The sequence below is a fragment of the Haliotis cracherodii genome, unplaced genomic scaffold (genome assembly GCF_022045235.1).
Source record: "Haliotis cracherodii isolate W230 unplaced genomic scaffold, xgHalCrac1.p SCAF_15, whole genome shotgun sequence".
In the NCBI taxonomy this organism is placed as follows: Eukaryota; Metazoa; Mollusca; class Gastropoda; order Lepetellida; family Haliotidae; genus Haliotis; species Haliotis cracherodii.
The window spans coordinates 5,798,688-5,826,180 of record NW_027266270.1 but is presented as its reverse complement, the minus strand read 5'-3'; the positions used below and the strand labels follow the sequence as shown (position 1 = coordinate 5,826,180).

The 27,493-nt window shown below is 41.4% G+C and overlaps 1 protein-coding gene across 1 annotated transcript; it reads left to right on the top strand.

Moving 5' to 3' along the window:
* Nucleotides 1-662: 662 nt before the first annotated feature.
* Nucleotides 663-24,488, top strand: LOC139461743 (acyl-CoA synthetase short-chain family member 3, mitochondrial-like). The gene is made up of 18 exons (XM_071243199.1): nucleotides 663-943; nucleotides 2,014-2,158; nucleotides 2,588-2,776; nucleotides 5,223-5,354; nucleotides 5,991-6,134; nucleotides 7,952-8,032; nucleotides 9,562-9,657; nucleotides 10,368-10,478; nucleotides 11,010-11,053; nucleotides 11,285-11,388; nucleotides 12,935-13,030; nucleotides 13,381-13,444; nucleotides 14,053-14,134; nucleotides 15,617-15,739; nucleotides 17,224-17,323; nucleotides 17,895-18,070; nucleotides 21,859-21,943; nucleotides 22,399-24,488. The coding sequence occupies exons 1-17, from the start codon at nucleotides 666-668 to the stop codon at nucleotides 21,940-21,942; spliced, it is 2,049 nt and encodes a 682-aa protein (XP_071099300.1). The 5' UTR covers nucleotides 663-665; the 3' UTR covers nucleotide 21,943; nucleotides 22,399-24,488.
* Nucleotides 24,489-27,493: the final 3,005 nt, after the last annotated feature.

The following is a 27,493-nucleotide window of genomic DNA, read 5'->3' as shown; positions in this document are numbered from 1 at the left end:
TTTGAAGCATGCTTGATAGTATACTGTGGTCTTTGTGTCATGTCGGCGCAACACTATGAGGAGCCGTTTTACTATTTATTTCTGATTTTATTGATGTCCCAATTTGTGCTTTTAGACTAAATCGATTTTAAGATATCAATAAAATCTTTGTATTTTTAGATATCACCAATTCGAATTAATGATATCAAATAATGAATTATTGATATCACAAATTCGATTATTTGATAAAAAAAATGAATTATTAATATCACAATTTAGATGTGATATCATAAAATACATTTTTTTCGAATTCGTGATATCAATAATTATTTAATAATATCAATAATTATTTTATATCATTAATTCGAATTTGATTATTGATATCATAAAATCAGGAATAAATGATAAACCTCATTACACTAACATTGACAAATGCATAACGGGGTCTAAATGGTCTAATTAAATCCAATAGTGAAGACAGTTATTATTACAGAATTAAAACAGTTTGCTAATTGCTTATTAAATATGCCATGTCGTTATTACATCGATGACTGGGCTCTGTAAACCTAAACGAATATATGCGCTAAGCTTGTGTTAACAAACTGTAATGTGCATTCACTACGCCAGCCATAGCCCCGTGGCTTCACCCTGCTGCCTGTCGGGTCAAGGTCGGGTCACGAAGCAAGATGGTGTTAACTAGACGAGCGGTCCGTTTTGCTAGGTTTTTGAAACATTGCACTGTGAAAACATCAACACTGAACGATCAATGCAAGTGGGAGAAGTGTATATTTAATCTTGACAAACGTGCATTCAGTACCACAAGATGTGTCAGGCTGTACGACCATGCATTTTCACGATCGACTCAGCAGCCGGAGGAATACTGGGCCGAAGCAGCTGAACAGATAACTTGGCATAAAAAATGGACCAAAGCCTTAGATGACAGTGATTCTCCATTTACTAAATGGTAAGCATGATGTCAGTACACACTAATGACAAACAGAGACATCACCGTCAATGTTTGTCAAATAGATTGCACTGTGCCTGTGGCCATATTGATGTAGGTCCAGTGGAATGTTTATAAACAACTTTTTCCAAACTATTTTCTTCCATAGCCATATAAGGGAGAGGGATGGGTGTGAGAGTAAAAAGAGAAAAGATGGATGGTTTTATAAGTACAAAGCATCATAAACAATGGACAGCTATTTCATGGTTAGATGTTAAATGCAAGCTGAGTTAAAACACTCCTTCAGAGCAGAAGAAATAGAGAGTAGATCTTTAACGTTTTGATTGTTTAATTAGACTGGAAATTGTATGAACCAAGCTCTGGCAGATCGCTATAGTCTCAGATTGCAAGTCATTATGATTCATTATCAGCATATATATACACCTGCCGCTATAGCTTGAGGTGATCCTGCAGCTGTCATGCCTACTGCTGGTTGTGTTTCTCACTCACTCACTCATTCACGACAATGTACTGATAACAATGTTCTGTTTTTCTGTATGGATATACTGACGGCAATGTTGTACAACATTGCCATCAGAATAACATTGGGTCTTATAGCTGGAATATCGCTGAGTGCAGCGTTAAACAACAAACAAAGGTGTCAGTGCAACATTGCCGTCAGAATAACATTGGCATCAGTACAATGTTGTCTGATGGCAGTGTACTGACATCGATGTTGTACTAATGGCAATGTTGTACTGACGGCAATGTTGTACTGACAGCAATTTTGTACTGACGGCAATGTTGTACTGATGGCAATGTTGTACTAACGGCAACGTTGTACTGACGGCAATGTTGTACTGATGGCAATGTTGTACTGACGGCAATGTTGTACTGACAGCAATGTTGTACTGATGGCAATGTTGTACTAATGGCAAACCTTGTACTGATGGCAATGTTGTGCTGACGACAATGTTGTACTGACGGCAATGTTGTACTGATGGCAATGTTGTACTAATGGCAATGTTGTACTGACGGCAATGTTGTACTGATGGCAATGTTGTACTGACGGCAATGTTGTACTGACATAGGTTTGCTGACGGGGAGCTGAACATCTGCTACAATGCTGTTGATCGGCATGTGGAAAGCGGGCATGGAGAAAGGACAGCCATTATACACGACAGCCCAGTCACCAAGTCCATCCAGAAGATCACGTTCAAGGAACTCAAACGAGAGGTAATAGCAAGGGATTTATACCACGAGTCAGACTCGATTAATCAGACGAATACATGTTAGAATGCCAACCTAGGGACCATCATTTTAGAATCGGCACCACATCATTCATATGTTTAACCCACAAAAAAATTCAAACAAATTCAAAATTGATTGTAAAACGCAAGAGCTGTTTGATTGAGCAGAGGTTAGTCTATATTGCTCGTAGCGGGTTATAAGAGATTTATTCCCCCGCTGAGAAACTTATGACCCTCCAAGGCGTGTATTTTATCAAGATCACCAATCAGATCTGACAATGGGGTATGGTAAGACATATTGACATCATTGAGGGTTGTCATATTTTTACGCAGAGAGGGTTTGTTTTGGAGTTATCGATCACAATTTAATTGTATTGATTTTAGCCCTCGATTTTGTATTATTTTAATCTTGCAGGTAGAAAATTTTGCGGGTGTGTTGCGGAAGTATGGTGTGGAGAAGGGTGACCGAGTGTTGATCTATATGCCGATGATCCCGGAGGCTGTGGTAGCCATGTTGGCTTGCGCCCGACTTGGGGCCATACATTCCCTGGTGTTTGGAGGATTTGCTTCCAAAGAACTCGCAACTCGGATCCACCATTCCGAGGTCAGTGCTGGTTGAAAGGTGTAAAGTGTAACCCGACATGGACACAAAAAATCATAAATGGAGACACAAAATGGATGCATTGCAAATAAATCATCCATATGTAATGTTAGGTTGAATGTGTGAGTGAGTTTAATGCCTCTCTTAACAGTATCTTATCATTACTTGTAAAACAATCCATCTATGTAATTGACCACTGTCATGAAAAAACCTGTACTGGTCAGCTGGCCAGTCTGTACGGTCAACTGTTGCGAGTTTGCATGCTTGTCACGTCAATATCGAAAATCTATGTCTCACACAAATGTGCTTCCCCGATCACATCTATAAAACTGGTGTAAGGTCAGACATACTGTGATATCTGCAGAGGGCGTGTCAGACTGACTGATATCTGTAGAGGGCGTGTCAGACTGACTGATATCTGTAGAGGGAGTGTCAGGCTGACTGTGATATCTGTAGAGGGCTTGTCAGACTGACTGTGATATCTGTAGAGGGCTTGTCAGGCTGACTGAAATCTGTAGAGGGCGTGTCAGACTGACTGATATCTGTAGAGGGCGTGTCAGACTGACTGATATCTGTAGAGGGCGTGTCAGACTGACTGATATCTGAAGAGGGCTTGTCAGGCTGACTGATATCTGTAGAGGGTGTGTCAGACATACTGTGATATCTGTAGAGGGCTTGTCAGACTGACTGTGATATCTGTAGAGGGCTTGTCAGACTGACTGTGATATCTGTAGAGGGCGTGTCAGATATACTGTGATATCTGTAGAGGGCGGGTCAGACTGACTGTGATATCTGTAGAGGGCTTGTCAGACTGACTGTGATATCTGTAGAGGGCTTGTCAGACATACTGTGATATCTGTAGAGGGCTTGTCAGACTGACTGTGATATCTGTAGAGAGCGTGTCAGACTGACTGATATCTGTAGAGGGCTTGTCAGACTGACTGTGATATCTGTAGAGGGCTTGTCAGACTGACTGTGATATCTGTAGAGGGCTTGTCAGACTGACTGATATCTGTAGAGGGCGTGTCAGACTGACTGATATCTGTAGAGGGCGTGTCAGACTGACTGATATCTGTAGAGGGAGTGTCAGGCTGACTGTGATATCTGTAGAGGGCTTGTCAGACTGACTGTGATATCTGTAGAGGGCTTGTCAGGCTGACTGTGATATCTGTAGAGGGCTTGTCAGACTGACTGTGATATCTGTAGAGGGCTTGTCAGACTGACTGTGATATCTGTATAGGGCGTGTCAGACGTACTGTGATATCTGTAGAGGGCGTGTCAGACTGACTGTGATATCTGTAGAGGGCTTGTCAGACATACTGTGATATCTGTAGAGGGCGTGTCAGACGTACTGTGATATCTGTAGAGGGCTTGTCAGACTGACTTTGATATCTGTATAGGGCGTGTCAGACATACTGTGATATCTGTAGAGGGCTTGTCAGGCTGACTGATATCTGTAGAGGGCGTGTCAGACTGACTGTGATATCTGTAGAGGGCTTGTCAGACTGACTGTGATATCTGTAGAGGGCTTGTCAGACTGACTGATATCTGTAGAGGGCGTGTCAGACTGACTGATATCTGTAGAGGGCGTGTCAGACTGACTGATATCTGTAGAGGGAGTGTCAGGCTGACTGTGATATCTGTAGAGGGCTTGTCAGACTGACTGTGATATCTGTAGAGGGCTTGTCAGGCTGACTGTGATATCTGTAGAGGGCTTGTCAGACTGACTGTGATATCTGTAGAGGGCTTGTCAGACTGACTGTGATATCTGTATAGGGCGTGTCAGACGTACTGTGATATCTGTAGAGGGCGTGTCAGACTGACTGTGATATCTGTAGAGGGCTTGTCAGACATACTGTGATATCTGTAGAGGGCGTGTCAGACGTACTGTGATATCTGTAGAGGGCTTGTCAGACTGACTTTGATATCTGTATAGGGCGTGTCAGACATACTGTGATATCTGTAGAGGGCTTGTCAGGCTGACTGATATCTGTAGAGGGCGTGTCAGACTGACTGTGATATCTGTAGAGGGCTTGTCAGACTGACTGTGATATCTGTAGAGGGCTTGTCAGACTGACTGTGATATCTGTAGAGGGCGTGTCAGACTGACTGTGATATCTGTAGAGGGCGGGTCAGACTGACTGTGATATCTGTAGAGGGCTTGTCAGACTGACTGTGATATCTGTAGAGGGCGTATCAGACTGACTGTGATATCTGTAGAGGGCGGGTCAGACTGACTGTGATATCTGTAGAGGGTGTGTCAGACTGACTGATATCTGTAGAGAGCTTGTCAGACTGACTGTGATATCTGTAGAGGGCTTGTCACACTGACTGTGATATCTGTAGAGGGCGTGTCAGACTGACTGTGATATCTGTAGAGGACATTTCAGACTGACTGTGATATCTGTAGAGGGCGTGTCAGACTGACTGACTGTTTTGTCTGTTTCAGGCTAAGGTAGTTGTAAGCGCCAACTGTGGAGTGGAGCCGTCGCGCGTCGTCCCATACAAACCCATGCTGGATGAGGCGATCAACCTCAGTGAGTTCAAGCCACAGAAGTGCATCATCTACAACAGGCCTGGGGTTGGTAGTCTGCATCCTATGTAACTAGATTCATGACTCAGTTTACGTCAAGTTATGGCAATGAAGGTATGGTGAATCAAAGTCAACGTAAACGTTAATTTGGTCAGTGTTGCTGTGATCAGATGATCGGTTCCCACACAATTTTGCTGAAAATGAATTAAACTGTTTTTAATTAATGTTTGAATAATATAACTGTGGTAATGAAATACATGTAGGTCATAAATACTAATATACTGTTGATATATAGTGTTCACCATTTCATAAAGAATACTGTAAGTACTGGACAAAATGGCATCCCTAAAAACAGATTTGTGGGCATGCTATTGCCGATGTTAACATGTCCACGGAAATGTTTTTCATATAATAAGCACTGAATTTTCTGTAGAAGAATTTGTTTAATGCTCAAACGATTATGAACTTGTACTGTGTGGTTTTAATGATTATTTGTAGATTCGTGAAATTAATTATTTGAGCAGGTTGCTTACCACGGGAAATACGGTAATTTGGAGATTCGATGAAATGAAGTACTTTTTGCAAGTACTTGGACACACTTCTAGTTTATTAAAGTTCATATTTCACCCACTTCTTTGACTTATTAATGCCTAATATTGAATGGATTGTTGTGAAATGTTTCAGTTTGAGGCTGCTGCCATGACACCTGGGATGGATGTGTCCTGGCAGGAGGAAATGACCGTGGACTACTCTGTCGACTGCGTCCCCGTGTCGGCCATGGACCCCCTCTACCTCCTGTATACGTCGGGCACCACGGGGCTCCCAAAGGTAAGGGTACATTACTCCCTGAGGTAAGGGCAGATAACTACCCCAGGTAAAGGTACATCACTCCCTGAGGTAAGGGCAGATAACTACCCCAGGTAAGGGTACATTACTCCCTGAGGTAAGGGCAGATAACTACCCCAGGTAAAGGTACATTACTCCCTGAGGTAAGGGCAGATAACTACCCCAGGTAAGGGTACATTACTCCCTGAGGTAAGGGCAGATAACTACCCCAGGTAAGGGTACATTACTCCCTGAGGTAAGGGCAGATAACCACCCCAGGTAAGGGTACATTACTCCCTGAGGTAAGGGCAGATAACTACCCCAGGTAAGGGTACATTACTCCCTGATGTAAGGGCAGATAACTACCCCAGGTAAGGGTACATTACTCCCTGAGGTAAGGGCAGATAACTACCCCAGGTAAAGGTACATTACACCCTGAGGTAAGGGCAGATAACTACCCCAGGTAAGGGTACATTACTCCCTGAGATAAGGGCAGATAACTACCCCAGGTAAGGGTACATTACTCCCTGAGGTAAGGGCAGATAACTACCCCAGGTAAGGGTACATTACTCCCTGAGGTAAGGGCAGATAACTACCCCAGGTAAGGGTACATTACTCCCTGAGGTAAGGGCAGATAACTACCCCAGGTAAGGGTACATTACTCCCTGAGGTAAGGGCAGATAACTACCCCAGGTAAAGGTACATCACTCCCTGAGGTAAGGGCAGATAACTACCCCAGATAAGGGCAGATAACTTTCCAAGGTAAGGGCAGATAACTACCCCAGGTAAAGGTACATTACTCCCTGAGGTAAGGGCAGATAATATCCCAAGGTAAGGGCACATTACACCCTGGGGTAAGGGCAGATAACTACCCCAGGTAAGGGTACATTACTCCTAGGGTAAAGGCTATTAACTACCCCAGGTAAGGGCAGATAACTTCCCAAGGTAAGTGTACAGTACTCCCTGAAGTAAGGGCAGATAACTACCCCAGGTAAGGGCAGATAACTTGGGGCAGATAACTACCCCTGGTAAGTGTACATAACTCCACAAGGAAAAGGGGGATAACTATCTGAACTAAGGGCAGATAACTATCCAAAGCAAGCAAAGATAACCGAAGGTAATGGCAGACAGTAAAACATGTGAACTATTTTTGTATACAGAGGTCTTCTCAGGAATATGAAAGTTTTGATAAATGGGAAGTTCTACATAGCAGGGACTTATTTGTGATTAATAATACCAAAGGAAGCATTTATGCATGTATAGGATAAGGAAAGAGGAGTCCAACAGTTATCTTTAGGATTCAGATGAGAGCCTTAGGGCAGGGTCATCGTGTGGGTTTTGTTTGCCGTTTTCACTAAAACATTTTCTTAAGTTATGTATTAGGTCTTATGCATGTAGTTATATGATTTGAATACTGAAGTCTTACATGTGAATTTACTGAGTGAGTGAGTGAGTGAGTGAGTGAATATGGTTTTACCACTTTTAGCAATATTCCAGCAATATCACCAGTAATGGGCATCACACGTTGCACCCATGTGGGGAATCGATGAGTGAACGCTTTAACCACTAGGCTACCCCACCACCCCAGTATGACTTTAGATGACAATCTTATGATGTAAGTCATGTTTATGAGTAGCATGTGCTACATGTTCCACTGGATTCCACCTGGAGACATTTGGGAATGTTTACCAACGACTTGTAACTGATATTGACGGTCCAGTTCTCTCTCAGAAATGGCAGTAAAGGGGCTCCAGTATTATGTTTGTCTAGTTATTTGTCAATATTAACCTCATCAAACATTTAATTATTTTGTTACGTAGGCTGTTGTTCGGCCCACGGGAGGATATGCAGTCAACCTGAAGTGGTCGATGTACAGCGTGTACGGCATGAATCCAGGAGACGTGAGTCCCACAGATTAGTGAGTGAGTGAGTGAGTAGGGTTTTACGCCGTGTGTCACCAGAAACAGGCTTCACACATCGTACCCATGTGGGGAATTGAACCTGGGTCTTCTGTGTGACGAGCGAACGATTTTAACCACTGGGCTACCCGACCATTCCCCAACAGATTAGACATCACTACTTCTCACTACTTCACACTACATTCCTCCATTAGCTGTGAGTACACTTGCCCACCTTGTGGTGTAACAGCCAGGGTCTATATTAAGTCAGGTCATGCAATGAGGCCATCTCACACAAGTCACATGAGCCCCCCTCTGTGGTAGTCTGGGTTAGAACAGGTCCAAGCAGCCTGTATGTTGTAAGAGATGACCAAATGGATTGGGTGGCAGTGTGACTTGGTTGATAGTGTGTATTTAGATCATTGTTGACAATATCAATGACTAGTTTGACATGTTCAGACTCGATTATTTACATAAAGCTGGAAAATTACCGAGTGTGGCATTAAACAGCAAACAAACAAACAAACAAACAAACAAACAAACAAACAAACAAATGAGTCATACCCGGTGCATGAACTTTGTGTATGAATACTTTTCTTGAGAAGTATTGTACTTCTGTCCCAAATTTGAAAGAATGTGTCATTTGCCTTTGCAAAATGGCTACAGCATACACTCAATCTAATTAAAATCAGACCTTAGTTCTCGCTACCGCTAAACAAAGATCTGAGCGCATTCCAGTAGGGGTCACGTCAGAACGACCTTTCATCCGACCAATCAAAGGGTTGCTTACCAGATCATGAAAGTGACAGTCGGAATGTGCTTTCTAATCATGCATCCTCGAAAACTTTAACACGGGTATTCCGAACGATAGTTATGGGTTTAACGATTGAATCCATACAATCTAGTCTATTTTGTAATCGAGAATCTGTCCAGATCATGAAAGTGACAGTCGGAATGTGCTTTCTAATCATGCATCCTCGAAAACTTTAACACGGGTATTCCGAACGATAGTTATGGGTTTAACGATTGAATCCATACAATCTAGTCTATTTTGTAATCGAGAATTTGTCAAAATATGTTTTGAAGCGTAGTCGCCAATTTGAAACTAGTGCCATAAAGCATGAGAAAGCTGCCTTCTGATTGGTCATTCCATTGGTCGGTAAAAGTTTGAGCAAGGTCAGTCTGACGTGACCCGTAATGGGATGTCCTCAGATCTTTGTTTAGCGGTAGCGAGGACTAAGATCTGATTTTAATGAGATTGAGCATACACTGTAATTTAAGTTTGGAACAACTTCAATTAAGTACTTTTTTCAATATTCTGATAACTAGGTGGGTTCAGTTGTTTTCAACCAATCAGATAGCAGTAAGACTGTTTTCTCCCTACTCTTGGCTGCAGCTGGGTTGAGTATTTTTCAGCCAATCAGATTTCATTACAGACTGTTTTCTCCCTACTGTTGGCTGCAGATGGGTTGAGTTGTTTTCAACCAATCAGATTGCAGTACAGACTGTTTTCTTCCTACTGTTGGCTGCAGGTGTGGTGGGCGGCGTCTGACTTGGGCTGGGTGGTTGGACATTCCTACATCGCCTACGCTCCTCTGCTCAACAACAACACAACAATTATTTTTGAAGTGAGTATTCATGTTCTAAAATGTATTATTTATGTATTACCTGCAATCATGACAATCACGCCGATGCCCAGTCTGCCTGCTTCTCGGATTCTGTAATACATTGTCTCTTTTCTGTCTGCTCATCCAATAGATACCAGTGTCTATTTTTCCCTTGCAACCTGTCTTGTTCATGGTTCTCTGTAGTTTATCCAGGTTCTCGATGGTTAATTCTGACTCGATTGCTGAATGACAAGGACGATGCCATGTTTGTTTATAAACACTGAAAGTAGTCCCTACTTGACCTTTGATATTTGCAACTCTATCCGCATTTGACCCCAAGAGATATCGTTTTTATCCGTTGGCTTTATCCGGCCAAGAAACCTACCCATTATATGATAAAAGAGATTTATTTCCACTGAGAAATGGAGGTATGATAATATTGATTGGCCGTCATTGTACCCCAGTGGCAGTGAATGTTGCTCTTTATATCAACCAGTGGTTTGTCCTGATTACCTACAGGCAGGCACGATATGGCTGGAATCTGTGAACCACCAGACAATAAAAGATTTAAAAATACACTATCAGGAATTTGTGTTAATTAATCAATTGTGTGCATGACTATGGAGGTGCCTGCACTGCGTGAGTCTGTTCAGTCAGGGGAATTGGGGTGAGATGGGATGTGCCCATGATTCTGTTGTGGATGTGATAGAACAGCGTTCTGTGTGTTGCAGGGCAAGCCAGTAGGAACGCCAGATGCCGGGACTTTCTTCCGTCTGTTACAGGAACACGGTGTCAACGGAATGTTCACCGCACCCACAGCAATCCGAGCTATCAGAGCAGAGGTGAGTCGCATAGATGGTGGTGTGTTATATTGATAGTCACATAGATAGAGTTGTGCCACATTGCTAGAGGTGTGTCATATTGCTAGAGGTGTGTCACATTGCTAGAGGTGTGTCACATTGCTAGAGGTGTGTCATATTGCTAGAGGTGTGTCACATTGATAGAGGTGTGTCACATTGATAGAGTTGTGTCACATTGCTAGAGGTGTGTCACATTGCTAGAGGTGTGTCACATTGCTAGAGGTGTGTCACATTGCTAGATGTGTGTCACATTGATAGAGATGTGTCATATTGCTACAGGTATGTCCCATTGCTAGAGGTGTGTCACATTGATAGATGTGTGTCACATTGATAGAGATTTGTCACATTGATAGAGATGTGTCATATTGCTAGAGGTGTGTCACATTGCTAGAGGTGTGTCACATTGCTAGAGGTGTGTCATATTGCTAGATGTGTGTCACATTGATGTAGGTGTGTCATATAGATACAGGTGTTTCTGTGAGACTATATTTTACATGATATTTATTATTTCAGGATCCTGAAGGAAAGCTATTGAGACAATATTTACCTCTAGAAAAGTAGGTATATTTCTTTCTTAAATGCTGACATACATACCAGTACATACATTATACTGAGCTGATATTTTCTCATCAACTCTTGTAATGATAAAGGTCACCGTAGACTTTGTGATCACAACTATATTAACATGAATTGGGATCTTGTAATTACTATTTGGGAATCTACCTGTCTATTTAGGGCTGATTATTGCCCTCTGAGCACATGTAGATGTCATTGTTCTACTTGAACAGCTTCCGGACGTTGTTTGTGGCTGGGGAACACATGGATCCCGAGACGATGATGTGGATCCAGGAGATCATCAACAAGCCCGTCCTAGACAACTGGTGGCAGACAGGTTGGTTTGTATCTATTGTGTATGTCTTCAGACATACATGGATTCCACCTCACAACACCCCATTCGTGACCAACTCCTGTTATTCCGGGACAGGCCGAATAGCGACTCGTGCCTCTATCGTGGCCATTTTTGCGACCGGGTTCCTTCTGAGTGGAAATGGGCATCCCTAAAACAATTGTCAACTCGTTGCGTAATGGTTCACATTTATTTCCCCATATATTATATATATTTCAGATGCAATTTAAAGCACATTGGGACATGCGGAATTATACAGTATGATTGAACACATTTAACTGTGTCTTGGGTATATTTTTAGATGCAAGACATATGTAAAATCAAAAATTATTTCTCGGGGATTCTTTGACGAAGAACTCGAAATCATACGCGCATTCTGATTGGTTTCTCGTATTTTCGCACATAACATTCATCGATATGGGGACTAGTCTTCTTGCAGGTTACGGAAAGAGGCGAATGGTGACGAATGACTCCTTTCACGGCAATACGGACTACTTTTCATATCAATGCTTGGTATTCATACGCCACTCTGTTAGTAATCTGAAGCGTACGTAAAATATATATATCAAGCCCATTGTCAGTACATAACAATATCACAACTGGAAAACTACCAAAGTGTCAATTGTCTAAAATTTGCTTGACTTGGTACTCTCCTCCTTCAATAAGCTGATGATGTTGTTATTCATCTGAAGGGTGTAGTGAGGAGAACGTGAAGTCAACATAGAAACTTGGCAGTTCTTAATACTTTAGGGCATAGGAAATTTAAAAAACGGAAATAGTGAAAACAGATGTGAAATTGTCCCCCAAACGAAAAAAGGTGATTCCCCTTAGTGGAGGTTAAAATGGGTTCCTGGTGTTTGACATGCTGTGCAATTTCAACAATCACGACGCTCGGGCCGATGTCCAGTCTGCCTGCTTCTGCCTCGGATTCTGTAATGCATCGTCTCTTTTCCTGTCTGCTCATCCATTTAATTACCGTATATTCAACTTTTGTAACCTTGGTAGCAGGACTGAAGATGCCTTCAGTTGTTTTATCAGGGGATTTATCCCTGAGGCATTTATTGTGGAAAATAGGACGGAGGATGTTTGTAAGAAATCGCTAGTTACCGATTGTTAATTGTTATTTTAATTATTCACATTGTCAAGTTCAAAGGTCGTTTCACACATTCAATTCATGTGTGCAATGTTGTTATTTTTGTACTTGTAACAGAAATTGCAGAAACACTATTTATATAATGGCTGTGAATCATTGGATAGACAAACGTGGCAAACCTATCAGCCAATGAAAACAGTTGTCACTGCTGTGTCGGTAGCGTTAGGACACTCCCCCAAACAGATTTGTTTTGAAGCCGATTACGGTGTGTGTGATTTCAGTACTTTCACATAGACATTGAATACTTTCTACGAATGTAATGAGTTTCTCTCTCTCGGAAATTGACTAAATGTATTTAGGAAAATTGATAATCCCTTTCCTTGCCCTTTAATGCCTACTCACTTATCTTACATGATTTATTAATGTTGTGTATTGCAGAGACAGGGTCGCCGATCACGTCTACGTGTGTTGGTCTTGGCATGCAGTTGTATCCTCCTTCAGGGGTTGCTGGGAAACCGGTGCCAGGATGGAATGGTGACTATTTTGGGTTTCACTGTGGTTCATTAATAATAATAATAATAATAATGATGATGATGATGATGATGATGCAAGCGTGCAGGTAATATTATTTGTAAGAGACATATATATCTAAAAGGGTAAAATACTGAGATCGGTTGTTTTCTGTGTTCGCCAAACCACGAAATTTACAATCTTTCAATTTTTTAATTTTTTTTAACCAAAATTATAATTTAGTGAGTGGCCCCTATGTTTAATTTTGAGAGCGCCCTGGGCGCTTATTATGTCAAATACAGTAGTAGATGATATTGTGATATTGAGAAGTGATTGTGGTAGCCATGTTTCTCACGTGTCTGTCTGTGTGTCAGTGAAGGTACTGAGGGAAGATGGGAGTGAGACCGATCCAGATGAACTCGGCCAGATTGCTGTCAAGTAGGTCACTCTTATATCGGGTCGTTGTGTCAGTCAGAGACCTGTTCAAGCCCAGAAATTTTAGCCCAGTTCAGTAAGGTTGAAAACAGGACTTTTATAGTCAGTTAACGACCTTGCCTCAGAAGATGAACCTCAAAGATGGGGCTAGAATATGCTCCCACTTTGTTGCTTGTCCTGTTTGGCGATTTTATTTTGATTGGATGGCCAGGTGACATTGCTCATAATATCAACCACCGGTTGGCGTATTTACTGGCCGTTGTGAGACTAGGCATGAAACAAATGTTTTCTAAGACTGTGTCTGAAACGTGCATGTGTAGTGCATGTTGGAGAGACCATGACGAGTCTATTGTTTAGTCAAGGTTTATGTTCATGCTTAGACAATATGGGTATGTTCTAAGATATTAACTGTGTGTGACACACCTATCAATGAAACAAACAATGTTTTCTAAGACTGAAACAAGCATGTATAGTGCATATATATATACTCTGTGATCTTGTGTGAGTACTGTATGGAGAGACGATGACGAGTCTATTGTTTAGTCAAGGGTTATGTCCAGGCTAAGGCAGTATGTGTACTGATGTGCTAAGATGTGTGTTGTGTGTGTCAGACTGCCTCTCCCCCCCGGCTCCTTCTCCACACTATGGATGGCCGACCAGCGCTTCCGAGAAACTTACTTCACCAAAATACCCGTGAGTACACCCCTCCTGCTGTATATGTGTCATATCATGTCAGCTTGTCAACTTAATATACCGTATTCGATGTAATAAGCACCCAGGGCGCTCTCAAAATTAGAAATAGGGGGCTCTTATTAGAATATCATAGAGTTAAAAGATAAATTTTGTGGTTTATGCTGACAGCCTGAAATGTTTATGTACGACAGGTATAATTTTCCAGAATTTAATTGCCCATAATTAAGTGTGCATATAACACACACGAGTGCGTATTATATGCGAATATATAATAAGTTATAATATAAGTTTTGTGTACATTGATCAATCGGAAGGGGTGCTATTTAGGATTGTTCCCTGGCCAATATATTAGTAAATATCGCTGTGGGCGCTTATTAGAGCGGGGCGCTTATTACGTTGAATACGGTAGGTGGAATGTGTGTTTTTACCCCACAACCGTTCATCCAACAGTGCCACTGCAGCTATACAGAGAATATTTTGGTTATTTTTGTTTTTTTTTCTAAATTATTTTCCCTGGGTAGGAAAATTTGGAAAAGTTCTATTTTTTATTCAAACTGTGATTTATTTATTGTTGTTATATTCCTAACTTCAGAGGTATTTATACATGGCATTGAATACAATAATGTCTAGCTCAGCATTAAAGCCTCTTTATATTGTTCTTGTTATCAGGGAAATACAAGCCAATACAACGCCATAACATGCATTATAACTTTAACATGAACTGGAAAACTTTTAACCGATGTTATATTTGGGATAACACTTTCTTAGTAAAGTACAGATCCTCATACGTTTTTGGGATTCGAACCCACACTGCCAGAGTGAGGCACCTAATTGCCAGCACACAAAGTCAAAAATGAAAGTCCGACAACTGGTAGACTAGCTCATGTACTTTGTGTACCCCTCTGACATGTGTAAATTGGCACGGCTCCCATGGCTGAAAGCTATTAACACCCAATGACATTAAAAAAGTACAAGAATCTGTACTTTACTAAGAAAGTGTTATCCCAAATATATAATACTCAAAAGAAGTTAAGGATCACCTGATTCTTTCATATTACTATAGTTAATCTCTCATGTCATGACAGATTTACTTTACCATTATGAAAGAATCGGGTGATCCTTAACTTCTTTTGAGTAGTATAACAATGGCTACATTTGACCACTTTCTTAATGGCATTGTGTGTTAATGGAAAACTTTTATTTCAAATATGTAAACTGGTGACTTGGGAATGAATATCAGCCTCTGTACAGTTCTAGATGGATCCTTCAATTTGGAGTAGATAATGTGGTCATGATTTGTGGAAAAAATGACCTTGTATATTTTTGAGAATGAGTTCCTCCCAAATAAGTCACCATGTGTTATTGCAATGGCTGGTCAGCCAGCAGTGGATATTGATATTGTCACCAAGTGCTCTTTGTTCAATGTTCACTGTTCAGGGAAGTTTAGCCTGTTTAACAAATCTCTATATCACATTGATCCAGGGTTACTACGACACAATGGACGCAGGTTTCCGAGACAAGAACGGCTACATCGCTGTGATGGCAAGAAGTGATGATGTCATCAATGTTGCAGGTCACAGGATCTCGGCAGGGGCACTCGAAGAGGTCGGTCAGATGGGAGGTCATTCATATGAGTGAGTGAGTGAGTGACGGGTGGGTGAGAGAGTGACAGGTGGGTAAGTGAGTGACAGGTGGGTGTGTGAGTGACAGGTGGGTGAGTGAGTGACAGGTGGGTGTGTGAGTGAGTGACAGGTGGGTGTGTGAGTGACAGATGGGTGTGTGAGTGACAGGTGGGTGAGTGAGTGACAGGTGGGTATGTGAGTGACAGGTGGGTGTGTGAGTGACAGGTGGGTGTGTGAGTGACAGGTGGGTGTGTGAGTGACAGGTGGGTGTGTGAGTGACAGGTGGGTGAGTGAGTGACAGGTGGGTGTGTGAGTGACAGGTGGGTGAGTGAGTGACAGGTGGGTGTGTGAGTGACAGGTGGGTGTGTGAGTGACAGGTGTGTGTGTGAGTGACAGGTGGGTGTGTGAGTGACAGGTGGGTGAGTGAGTGACAGGTGGGTGAGTGAGTGACAGGTGGGTGAGTGAGTGACAGTTGGGTGTGTGAGTGACAGGTGGGTGAGTGAGTGACAGTTGGGTGAGTGAGTGACAGTTGGGTGTGTGAGTGACAGGTGGGTGAGTGAGTGACAGGTGGGTGAGTGAGTGAGTGACAGGTGGGTGAGTGAGTGACAGGTGGGTGAGTGAGTGACAGGTGGGCGAGTGAGTGACAGGTGGGTGTGTGAGTGACAGGTGGGCGTGTGAGTGACAGGTGGGTGTGTGAGTGACAGGTGGGTGTGTGAGTGACAGGTGTGTGTGTGAGTGACAGGTGGGTGAGTGAGTGACAGGTGGGTGTGTGAGTGACAGGTGTGTGTGTGAGTGACAGGTGGGTGTGTGAGTGACAGGTGGGCGAGTGAGAGTGAGTGACAGGTGTGAGAGTGAGTGACAGGTGGGCGAGTGAGAGTGAGTGACAGGTGGGTGAGTGAGTGACAGGTGGGTGAGTGAGTGAGTGACAGGTGGGTGAGTGAGTGACAGGTGGGTGTGTGAGTGAGTGACAGGTGGGTGTGTAAGTGAGTGACAGGTGGGTGTGTGAGTGACAGGTGGGCGAGTGAGAGTGAGTGACAGGTGTGAGAGTGAATGACAGGTGGGCGAGTGAGAGTGAGTGACAGTTGTGAGAGTGAGTGACAGGTGGGTGAGTGAGTGAGTGACAGGTGTGAGAGTGAGTGACAGGTGGGCGAGTGAGAGTGAGTGACAGGTGTGAGAGTGAGTGACAGGTGGGTGAGTGAGTGACAGGTTGGTGACAGGTGAGTGAGTGACAGGTGGGTGAGTGAGTGAGTGACAGGTTGGTGAGTGAGTGACAGGTGGGCGAGTGAGAGTGAGTGACAGGTGTGAGAGTGAGTGACAGGTGGGCGAGTGAGAGTGAGTGACAGGTGTGAGAGTGAGTGACAGGTGGGTGAGTGAGTGACAGGTTGGTGACAGGTGAGTGAGAGTGAGTGAGTGAATCCATGCTTGTTTTGTACTGCAACTGTTGTTGATAATCAGTTCTCCCTCCAGGCTATCCTAGAGTGCGAGGATGTCGTGGAGTCTGCTGTCATCGGTGTCCCCGACTCTCTCAAGGGGCAGATCCCAGTGGGCATCTGCATCATCAGGCAGGGTAAGGGTCAAGGTCAGGCAGGGTAAGGGTCAGGCAGGGCAAGGGTCAAGGTCAGGCAGGGTAAGGGTCAGGCAGGGCAAGGGTCAAGGTCAGACAGGGTAAGGGTCAGGCAGGGTAAGGGTCAAGGTCAGTAAGGGTCAGGCAGGGTAAGGGTCAAGGCAGGCAGGGTAAGGGTCAGGCACGGTAAGGGTCAAGGTAAGGCAGGGTAAGGGTCAAGGTCATTCAACAACACTCGGGTACCCATCACTGCAGGAATACATTGTTTAATCAATCAGTTTATTCAGTAATGCATCAGCTTTGCAACATGCGGATAATGAATATCACAGTAAATGTGAAGCGTATGTGCCAGCATTATGCAGGTTCCCATTCTGCGGCACTAGCACTACTTTGTTACTGAGCATTGTAAGTTGTCAGAATGAGTTTTAATGAGTGACAAAAATAGCCTGATCTGTTCATTTTTTAATTCAAAAGGATGTGTTCCATGGTATTTTGCCGTTCTATGTTCAAGGTCTAGCCATTACAGTTAGAGTGCGAGACTGAGACATTGTCTCAGCTGCTTCCTATTTTCCAGGCCTGGAGAAGGCTGATGAGGATGTGATACGAGATGTGATTCAGGCAGTCAGAGAGAAGATCGGACCGGTCGCTGCCTTCAAGAAAGCTGTGATTGTACCCAAACTTCCCAAGACTCGCTCTGGGAAAGTGGCACGGAATACCATGGCAGCAATGGCGGCCAACAAGCCCTACAAGGTCGGCCAAGTTTGTTCAGTCTAACAGTAATGTTGACACGAGATATTCCACTGTGTAAGATATATGGCCTTGATAAACAGAATCCAGATCCAGGCGGATCCAGAGGTGGGGTCCAGGGGGTCCAGAACCCCCCTTTTGAAAACCAAATGAAGTGTCATGTAGTATAATTTATTTATGACTCATAACTTAAGACATGTTCTTAGTTTATTACCTCATAAACAAACTTTATTTTCCGGCCCCGTTCTGGCATCGCACCGTGTCAACACAAAATGGTGTGTTGTTCTTAAAGGGGAAGTGTACACGCAAAAATCACTTTTTTTCTTTTTCTAAACAAAACGCAATTTTAGAATTAGTTAGTATCTGTGTTTGAAAATATACACTCATTTTTTTTCACAGTGAAAGTAGGAAGCTCACAATAGTGTGAAAGTGATATGCCGTTATGAGGCCTTCGTTTTACGAGCGAAATAGGCCTGAGTTATCCCCCTTAGATTATGACGTAATTGGTGCCAATTCAACTGGGTCCCTGTCTATTCTCAACGCAAAAGATATCAAGGACCAGTTTGCGGTAAAACAACATGGTCTACGACACACTCCGGCGCAGTGGTGACTCATTCGTATAACACAATTCTGCCCTCATCTGAGATGCTAGAATCACAAAACTGTACCTACACCACGTGAAGCGGCTCTAACAAAGCATGATGACGTCATAATGTTTATCAATTGGCACCAATGACGTCATATTGCAAGGGACATAAGCCATGGTGTTTTTGTTATGGAAATAGAACACTTGGTAAATGTGAAAAATATAAATCATTTTAGTGCAAAAAATATGTAAATTAAATATGATGTTTTTATATTTTTGTCTATGACACTTCTATGTTAACACTTTTAATGTGGAAAAAGTACAAGAAAAAAAGGTTCATTTCCGTGTGAACTTGCCCTTTAAGTAATTCAGCTTTCAGAGCTTCGTAGGAAAAACGATGGAAGACAGACATATTTATATTACTACAGTAGTGACTGTGTATGCTCTGCATAGGGATGTACCCCAAACCGGAGGGGGGTGCAGTTGGGTAGCCTAGTGGTTAAAGCGTTTGCTCGTGATGCCAAAGACCCAGTATTACCAGGTTTGGCCGGTTATAAATGTGTTCTTGTTGTGTGCCGAATAAATATCAGATGAAGCAGCGAATAAATAACCAGACTCAGTAATTGATGAAAATATTATAGGAAATCTTATATGAGCACTGAAAATATTTCAATGGTTAGACTGGGTCGATCGGATAGCCTAGTGGTTAAAGCGTTCGTTCGGAATATTGCTAAAAGCGGCATAAAACCTTACTCACTCACTCACTCTCAATGCACCGGGAAATAAAGATAGGGTATGTAAATTAGCATTGATTTTGAAGGTTTTACAGGCGGTTGCTTTATAGGTTGGGTCAGGCAATAGACGTTGACAAGAGACATTTTTATTGGTTGTTGATTTCAAATTGTGTGCGAAGTGATCAGAGACATTAAATTGAGATTCAAGATGAAGCTATGCCAGTGAATTGGTCTAGGGTGTATAGAATGGAGACATTATAGTATACTATTATTACAAGCAACTTCACGTGATACAAGTTAGCAGTTTACTCTCTTTGTCCCATGTCACTGTGAAATTACATTCTATACACTACCATCATAAAGGAATGGGTTGATCATCTGAATAATGAATATCTGTATAACACTCTTTCCAGGAACACAGGGGCGGGACCTTGGACCCTGATGGTCATGGTATATTGAGGAATCACTGTATATAAGGTCAATACCTGTTTATATGGACCCGATAAAAGCTATACCGATCTGATATTTGCTTTTTGGTATCCTTAGAATCAGATATTGATCTCATAAAAAGTATTAAATAAATATACAAAAGCAGATTCAACAAATCAAACTACCGTATTCGACGTAATAAGCGCCCAGGGCGCTCTCAAAATTAGAAATAGGGGGTCTTATTAGAATATTATTTTGGTGAAAAAAACAGAGTTGAAAGATAAATTTCTTGGTTTGTGCTGACAGCCTGAAATGTTGATATACGACAGATATATTTTTCCAGAATTTAATTGCCCATAATTAAGGGTGCATATAACACACGAGTGCGTAGTATACGTGAATAGATATGTCTTGTGTACATTGATCAATCGGAAGGGGTGCTAATTGGGATTGTTCACTAGCCAATATATTAGCAAAGGTCGCCGTGGGCGCTTATTAGAACGGGGCGCTTATTACGTCGAATACGGTATGTCAACCACAATAATTTCTGATTGGCTAAGGTTTTGGGAATTCTGCTTCTGGGTAATTCCCATTCTATTATTAGTAACACAGGTCATAAGTCTCAAGTCAAATTATCGACCTGTGATATGTCAATATTAAATATACTAGCCACCAAAAGAAACGTGAACCATATTAACATAAAGAGAAGTATGTACGTTAAGAAGAGATGTTTCCAACGTATACCACTTTGTTACATAACTAACAATCAGTCAAGTGTTACCACACAGTGTCTTTATTCTTATCACGATATGCTGCACGCATATCACGCAACTTTACACGCTAATCCTGCATGAGACAAATGGTGCATCTCGAGTCATGGATCTAGGACGTCAAATGTGATCCGTTCATCAGCGTTGATTCACACAACATACCGGTATGTTTGTTTGTGCATTGAACCAATGTCATATCTCTTGAATATGAGTAATTCTTCATATATAAACCAATGTGTATGGTATTGGCGTTTCTTTTGTCAACTGGTACATGACTGCTTCTAGGCGAATGAATATGGTAGAGCAGTCTGCATGATATAAAAAAACTGGGAAATGGACCAGGCAATGGTGGAGTACCCTCGGTTTCTTCCCAGGGAATGTTTAGCTTGCATCCCAGACTCTGGCGCGTTCTGCAGCCGCTGTTGCTCTTGACTCTCGCTCTGCGTGTGAATCTCTCACATTATCTCTCTCCAGGGTCTTAGTCAACAAAACAATCTTAGTGAACAAGTATGGGAGTTACAACAATCTTAGAACTTGTTTAGTGAGCCACGGTTATTCTCTGATAAATAGAGAATCTCACCCGAGTGTCTTTTTATAGCAAATATATCAACACGAGTTGATAAAAGTGGAAACACTCCAAGGAGTCTTTCGACCTTTATCAATAGTGTTGATATATTTGCTATCAAAGAACACTCGGGTGAAATTTTATTTATCATCCAGCATCATTCTTCCAACTTTTTCAGTTTCAGTAATAAGCAGTGTCTTCAATGTAAAAAGTACTGCTAACAGCTTCAGTAGCAGAGCCATTAGTGATGTCATATGATTGTCACAATGGTCTGCATAGCATTGTGATGCAATTTCCTTGCAGCGATATCTACAATGTAGATGTCGCTTGATCTCACATAAGCGATATCTCCTGTAGGAGCCAGTTTTGGATGCTAATTAACCATATACATGTATGAGCTAATCACATGCTATTGCAGCCAAGACTATAAGTTGAAATATTCTGATGTGCCAAAGATGAAGAGAAGAAATTTTGAAAACATATTAACCCAATCACTGCGTTATGTAATTTCTTTCAACAGTTTACCAGTTTTCATGCAGTGGAAATGTTGCTTCTGCCAACTGCTGAATCAATTGTGTCTGGTTGCTGCGGTATTTCCCTTTTCTACTGTTGCTAATATTGTTGTGATGCTCCACATCTGTATGACACATCCCCCTACCCCCATCTCTCCCCCAGCGTGTGAGTGAGCTTGTTCTGTCTCTCCCCAGATCCCAGCTACGATTGAAGACGCCTCCGTTTACCCGCAGATCAAGGCAGCTCTACAGACGATTGGCTATGCCACCGGAGATTGAAGTAGGGTTCTTCTATTTGTCCTCAGTATGATCATGATGTAACTGTCATCGTGGAGTTTGGCAAGGTTGACCGTTTATAATTTCAAAATAAGTTGCTGATTTGCTAATTGAATAGGCAGGGTTACTTCACAATATTTTGATGATACGCACAAGTTTTATTTTTGTAGTGTATCTGTAATGTTCGTTGCGTATTTGATACGCTTTGATTTTATTTTACTGCGTATTTCTGCATTTATGATGCGTATTTTACGCAGATACGCAGCTTATCCGGAGCTCTCGTCTGAGAAGATCATCTATAGGGTTGTAGTTACATTGTGGATTGGAGATCGGTATACTAAGTAATACAGATTGTCACTGAAGTCACAATATGCCAGGTGAGCTAAAGCGTTTTTACTTACTTGATCTAGTGAAAAAAATACTTAACAAATACATTATGTGTTTATTCTTTCATTTCAGAGTCCTGAAGTATTTGAAGACGGATCTTTATGTACAGGGGAACCTTGTTACAGTAGACACTTGTTTCAATGGACCTTTGATATTGTGGACACTTTTGATAGTAGACCTTGGCATAATGGACCCTTTTACAGTTAAACCTTGCTACAGTGGACTCTCATTAAAGTGGACTCTTGTTATTTCCACTCTGTACATGAGATTGTTACAATGTACCTTTGATATTGTGGACCCTTTTGATAGTAGACCTTGGCATAATGGACCCTTTTACAGTTAAACCTTGCTACAGTGGACTCTCATTAAAGTGGACTCTTGTTATTTCCACTCTGTACATGAAAAGAAAACTTTAAACAAACTTAAAAGTTTGCATTGTTGCATAAACAAGCTCAGGACAGTTTTTATGTAGTACTTGGGTTTACAGACTATTTCCCTAAAGCTTTGATTGAAAAGAAATTGGAAAAGAAATTTGGTGAAATGCATTTTTTTAAAGGAAGTTCTGGTCATTTGGGTGAAGTAAATCAGAAAATATTAAATAGAATATAAAATAGTGTTTAGGGGGGAGAGGCTAGAGTTCCTTTCATTAGGATCTGTATGAAGTTTTTGTGGTTACCATGGCTAGCAGACTCTGCCAGAGGCTAAAAAGTCGCCATATTTATCTTTTATTCTATATTGGTGAAACTTCGGGTTGGCAGATCTGTGAACTAAGTACTTACAAACTAAAGAACTGCATACGTATTTTACATCCAGTATTTGGCATATTTTGTCACTGGACTTCAGGATAAAGATACCAGATTATGGTATATGCCGCACTGGGACCAACTCAGAGATTAGCCCAATGGGAATATATTGTAGTTTCAAATACAGTCAAGTCCCGCTAATCCGACATGGTTGGTTGCATATGATAATATCGGAATAACGAGTATGTTGGATAAAAAAATTAAGAAGTATCAAAAGTTTGTGATCGAAAATCAGACAACTACACGATACATTACAATACAAACATGTAATAAATAAATGGAAAATGAAATATTCATATTCATTATACATTGTTAGCGGAATATGTTTTTTAATCATGCAACCTCTAAAGCTAAACACGAAACTCCAGGTACTGGCTGTATGACTGTTTCAAAATTCTTTAAAAAACATAGTCTGGAATAGACGTCGCCAGTTGGACTGGGGTCGTTCTGACGTAACCTGTAATGGGATGTCCGCTGTGGTAGCAAGAACTTGTATCTGATATATTCCAATTGCTTGGATCGATGCTCATGATATCAATCACTGGATTTCTGGTCCAGACTCAACTATTTACAGACGGCCGTCATATAGCTGGAATATTGCTGAGTGCGGCGTTAAGCAACAAACAAAAATACAAAACATGATGAGGTTGAGGTAATCTAAGCATGTGATTAATCCTGTTTTGTTATTTAAAGCAGTAATTGCTTATTGTAAAGCAAGTTTATCTCTGCAGCTACCAGCTAACTCGTCTCGCATCAAAACACGGGTTGTGTACTCGCGGGCTGATGACCACGGAGTACGCTGATCACTGTGTCTGATTAACAAGTGATTGATTTCAGTAATTCGTTGCAAATTTGGTGTGTTGGATATCAGAGTGCTTAACTGTCTGATTAATGGTTCTAAATAGCATTGATTAGATTGGTTTTCATCATTTGTATCAGAAAAAAACGATTGTCTGATTAAAGAGTCTCAGATTAAGGAGACTTGACTGTATGAGACAAATGATCTTTTTATGAATGAAACAAATTAGCGTAGTCGGGACCAGGAAGTCGATATATTGGCACATTAACGATTTCACTGAGGAATGCGGTTCAACTAATTCCCGTCACACCACAAGCCTGTTATATACATGCAGTCCTCAACCTGACAAGACAACCTGTCCTTATGTGACTCAAGTTCTATGACATAATCAGATCACGTGATATTTTAGGTCCTCCAGTCATTAGGTGTGCCTTACTGAAGACCTTTAAACGCAACAAGTTGCAATGGCTGGAGATCACAACTTACTCATTCACCATGGTATTCAGTTCTATAACACACAGCAGCCTTTTTACACTGGTTGTATGTACCCGATATTTGTGTTTATCTACCAATTTATAGATGCATTTACTCTTTCAATGGATTTTACATGCTTACTGCCAAAATGTATATGGTAGTTTATTAGCTATTGTTAGTTTATTAGTTTTTGTTTATTCAAGAATGACATTGTACATAATATACTCATTTTGTTTACATATATATAACCAAACATACAGTGAAAATTGTTAAACCAGAACCTATTGATCGTGAAGTTGATCCTTCCAGACAATCTCTGTGGATTTATTTAAACAATGTATAATGAAGGGACAGTACCCTGAAACATTTTTGGTAAAGTTGGAGTTTTGATTATCTGGGCAATTCTGTCTGGATAACTGGGTTTTCATTGTGTGAGATGATGACAGGATGTTGGAGATGCTTGTCATGTATGTCAGGTATACTCTCCTTTAAACTACATGTAGCTCATTTCTTCCTGACAGTATTTCCTTCACTGATATCATATTTATCACCACAAATGTTTATAAATGACGCAAGTGTCCGTATAAACGAGGCACGACTGTACTCATACATTTTTACCCAGTTGGGTTGTTTGCTATTATATTGATACTACTTGGCGCCCACGGCTCCATACGTTTGTGAAATAAGAAAAGTTTTGTTTGTTTGTCCACCCCATCTCATTCAGCGATAGAAACTAATGTTTTTAGTCCACTTGTCCTTATAATGATAACATATAGCAAACCCTAAAAAATGGCACATTTCTACAAGTCCTTATGATACCCTAACTATTGGGCAGTTTGGCAAGGACTTAAGGACAAGTGCCAATTTCTAACGCTGTCATTGAAGTCATTATGTGCTCCTTTACAATACCAGCCTGCATCAAGAACTGACCACACCTCAAGGAGGTTGGTCAGGTGACCCCTGGACGAACTTTGACCGTCCAATCTGCATGCAGGATGCATGGGTTCTTGAGCCAATCAGATGTCACCTTTCTAAAACGATTCGACTTCATTTCTCTACAATCTCGATTCAATTCACTCGATTCAATCTTGAGATCTCGGCAAAACACAACTGCCATGGAACAAATATATACATTCGATAGGCCATCCTTTTGTAACATAATGTTCTGACGGTTCAGTTTGTTTTCAGCATCGGAATTCCCCAGTATATTTTCATTTCCGAGATACTTAATAAAAAATCAGAGATGATTGTCGGAATGCTTCACTTGCTGACACTGAATTTAGAAGCCTTGATGCTGATTGGCTGATTCGAAAATTCACCTGATGTGACCTCCTGTGGAGAGGCATTGCATCGGAGTTTGTATTGGATTGTGTCCCCCATCACACTGATGAATATTCATGAGGTCTGGTACTGCATTCATCCATGACATATTTAAGAATTGACTTCAATATGTTTGGAGAAATATAAAGTGGTGTGAAAACTGTAAATCTACATAGCACACTCAATCATCAGCCAATCAGGAAACATAATCTGTTTGTGGGCGTGGTCTAATTTGTTTAATGGTTAAATCTATGTAGCACACTCAATTATGGGCCAATCAGGAAACATAATCTGTTTGTGGGCGTGGTCTAATTTGTTTAATGGTTAAATCTATGTAGCACACTCAATTATCAGCCAATCAGGAAACGTAATCTGTTGCTTAGGTTGATGTAAACAGAAACGCCGCCGGAAAGGCATTGAATTATTTGCAACACTTAGCTGACATCAGAACGTAAGAGACCCCAAACGTTCGTACCAATCTCTAGCTGACACAAATTAAGGTCCAATGAGCTGAGACTGAAAGGGGTGGAGGAGGGAAGGATGAGGGCATGATCTGGATCCTGAAACAAGTTGAATTTTAGTTACAGTATTGTAATGGTTACAAGATTGTGTGATTGATGTCACTGACCACAATTAATATCAGTCTCATAAAAATCAAAAGTTTTGCCTCAATTCAATACTTTTCTGTGAGATCTGACCAACTCTGCCTAGAAGGTCGCGTGGGGTGAACTTTCGAATCTGCCAATCAGCTTCTGAGTTCTCAGCATGATCAAGCACAGCATTCAGATTTTCTGTATTCCAAAAATGAATATGAACGGGCAGTTCTGAATGACAATAAATGTTACACTCTTGTATTGTTGTGGACATTGTACACTCACTCTATTTGTGTTTTCTTTCATTAAGACTGAAATGAAATGAAATTGGTTTTGTAAGCTGACATCAGATCGGGTCAAGGAACCCACACGTCCTTCTTTTTTAGATTGGGTGGACAAAGTTCAGCCAGGGTTCACTTGATTCGACCTCCAAATTTATGTTTGGTCAGACTTCAAGCAGAGAGGTTTCATAACGGAACAAAATATCTGATTTTAATCAGATCGCAATAATATAATGAATATAAATGGGCAGTTCTGAATGACAATAATATAAGACCTGTTGCACTAGCCCTACTGAAGACTGAAACCAGTATAGGGCAGTCAGGTAGCCTCGTGGTTTAAGCGTTAGCTCATCACGCCAAGGTCCTAGGTTTGATTTCCCACATACGTACAATGTGTGAAGCCCATTTCTGGTGTCCCCCACCGTGATTGATAGAATATTGCTAAAAGCAGTGTAAAATCAAACTCACTCACTCACTCACTGAAGCCAGAACTATCTCCCTGGATTGGGGTGGGCAGTAACCCACTACCAGAAAATACTCCACGGGTGTTTTGACCAAATATTATGACAATTTTGTCAGCTGTTTTTTACTGTTTCTAGCATAACTTAATGTTTCTAACCTTAACTATTGGGTAGTTTGGCAAGGAAAAGGTGGCCTTTACAATCTATTTATAGCTGATACCTGTCTTGGGACAGCCCTTTTGTCAGAAGTACATCTTTACCAGATACTATGCATTTTTGGTATTGTTTTATACTATTGTATTATATATTGTGTTTTATTGCCTGTTATAAAACAGTGTCACGTGGTGTATGCCTCTCTATAATTGAGAGAAACTGTTTTTCTGCAACTCAACCTTGTGATTGTTCCAGAGAAGAACAGGTCCCCAGGACCAGACAC

Excerpts from the sequence above, each read along its gene's own strand:
- LOC139461743 (XM_071243199.1), top strand. The coding sequence starts at position 666 with ATGGTGTTAACTAGACGAGCGGTCCGTTTTGCTAGGTTTTTGAAACAT. Across the intron at positions 5,355-5,990 it reads TCATCTACAACAGGCCTGGG|TTTGAGGCTGCTGCCATGAC; the intron begins GTTGGTAGTCTG and ends GAAATGTTTCAG. Across the intron at positions 13,031-13,380 it reads ACCGGTGCCAGGATGGAATG|TGAAGGTACTGAGGGAAGAT; the intron begins GTGACTATTTTG and ends TCTGTGTGTCAG.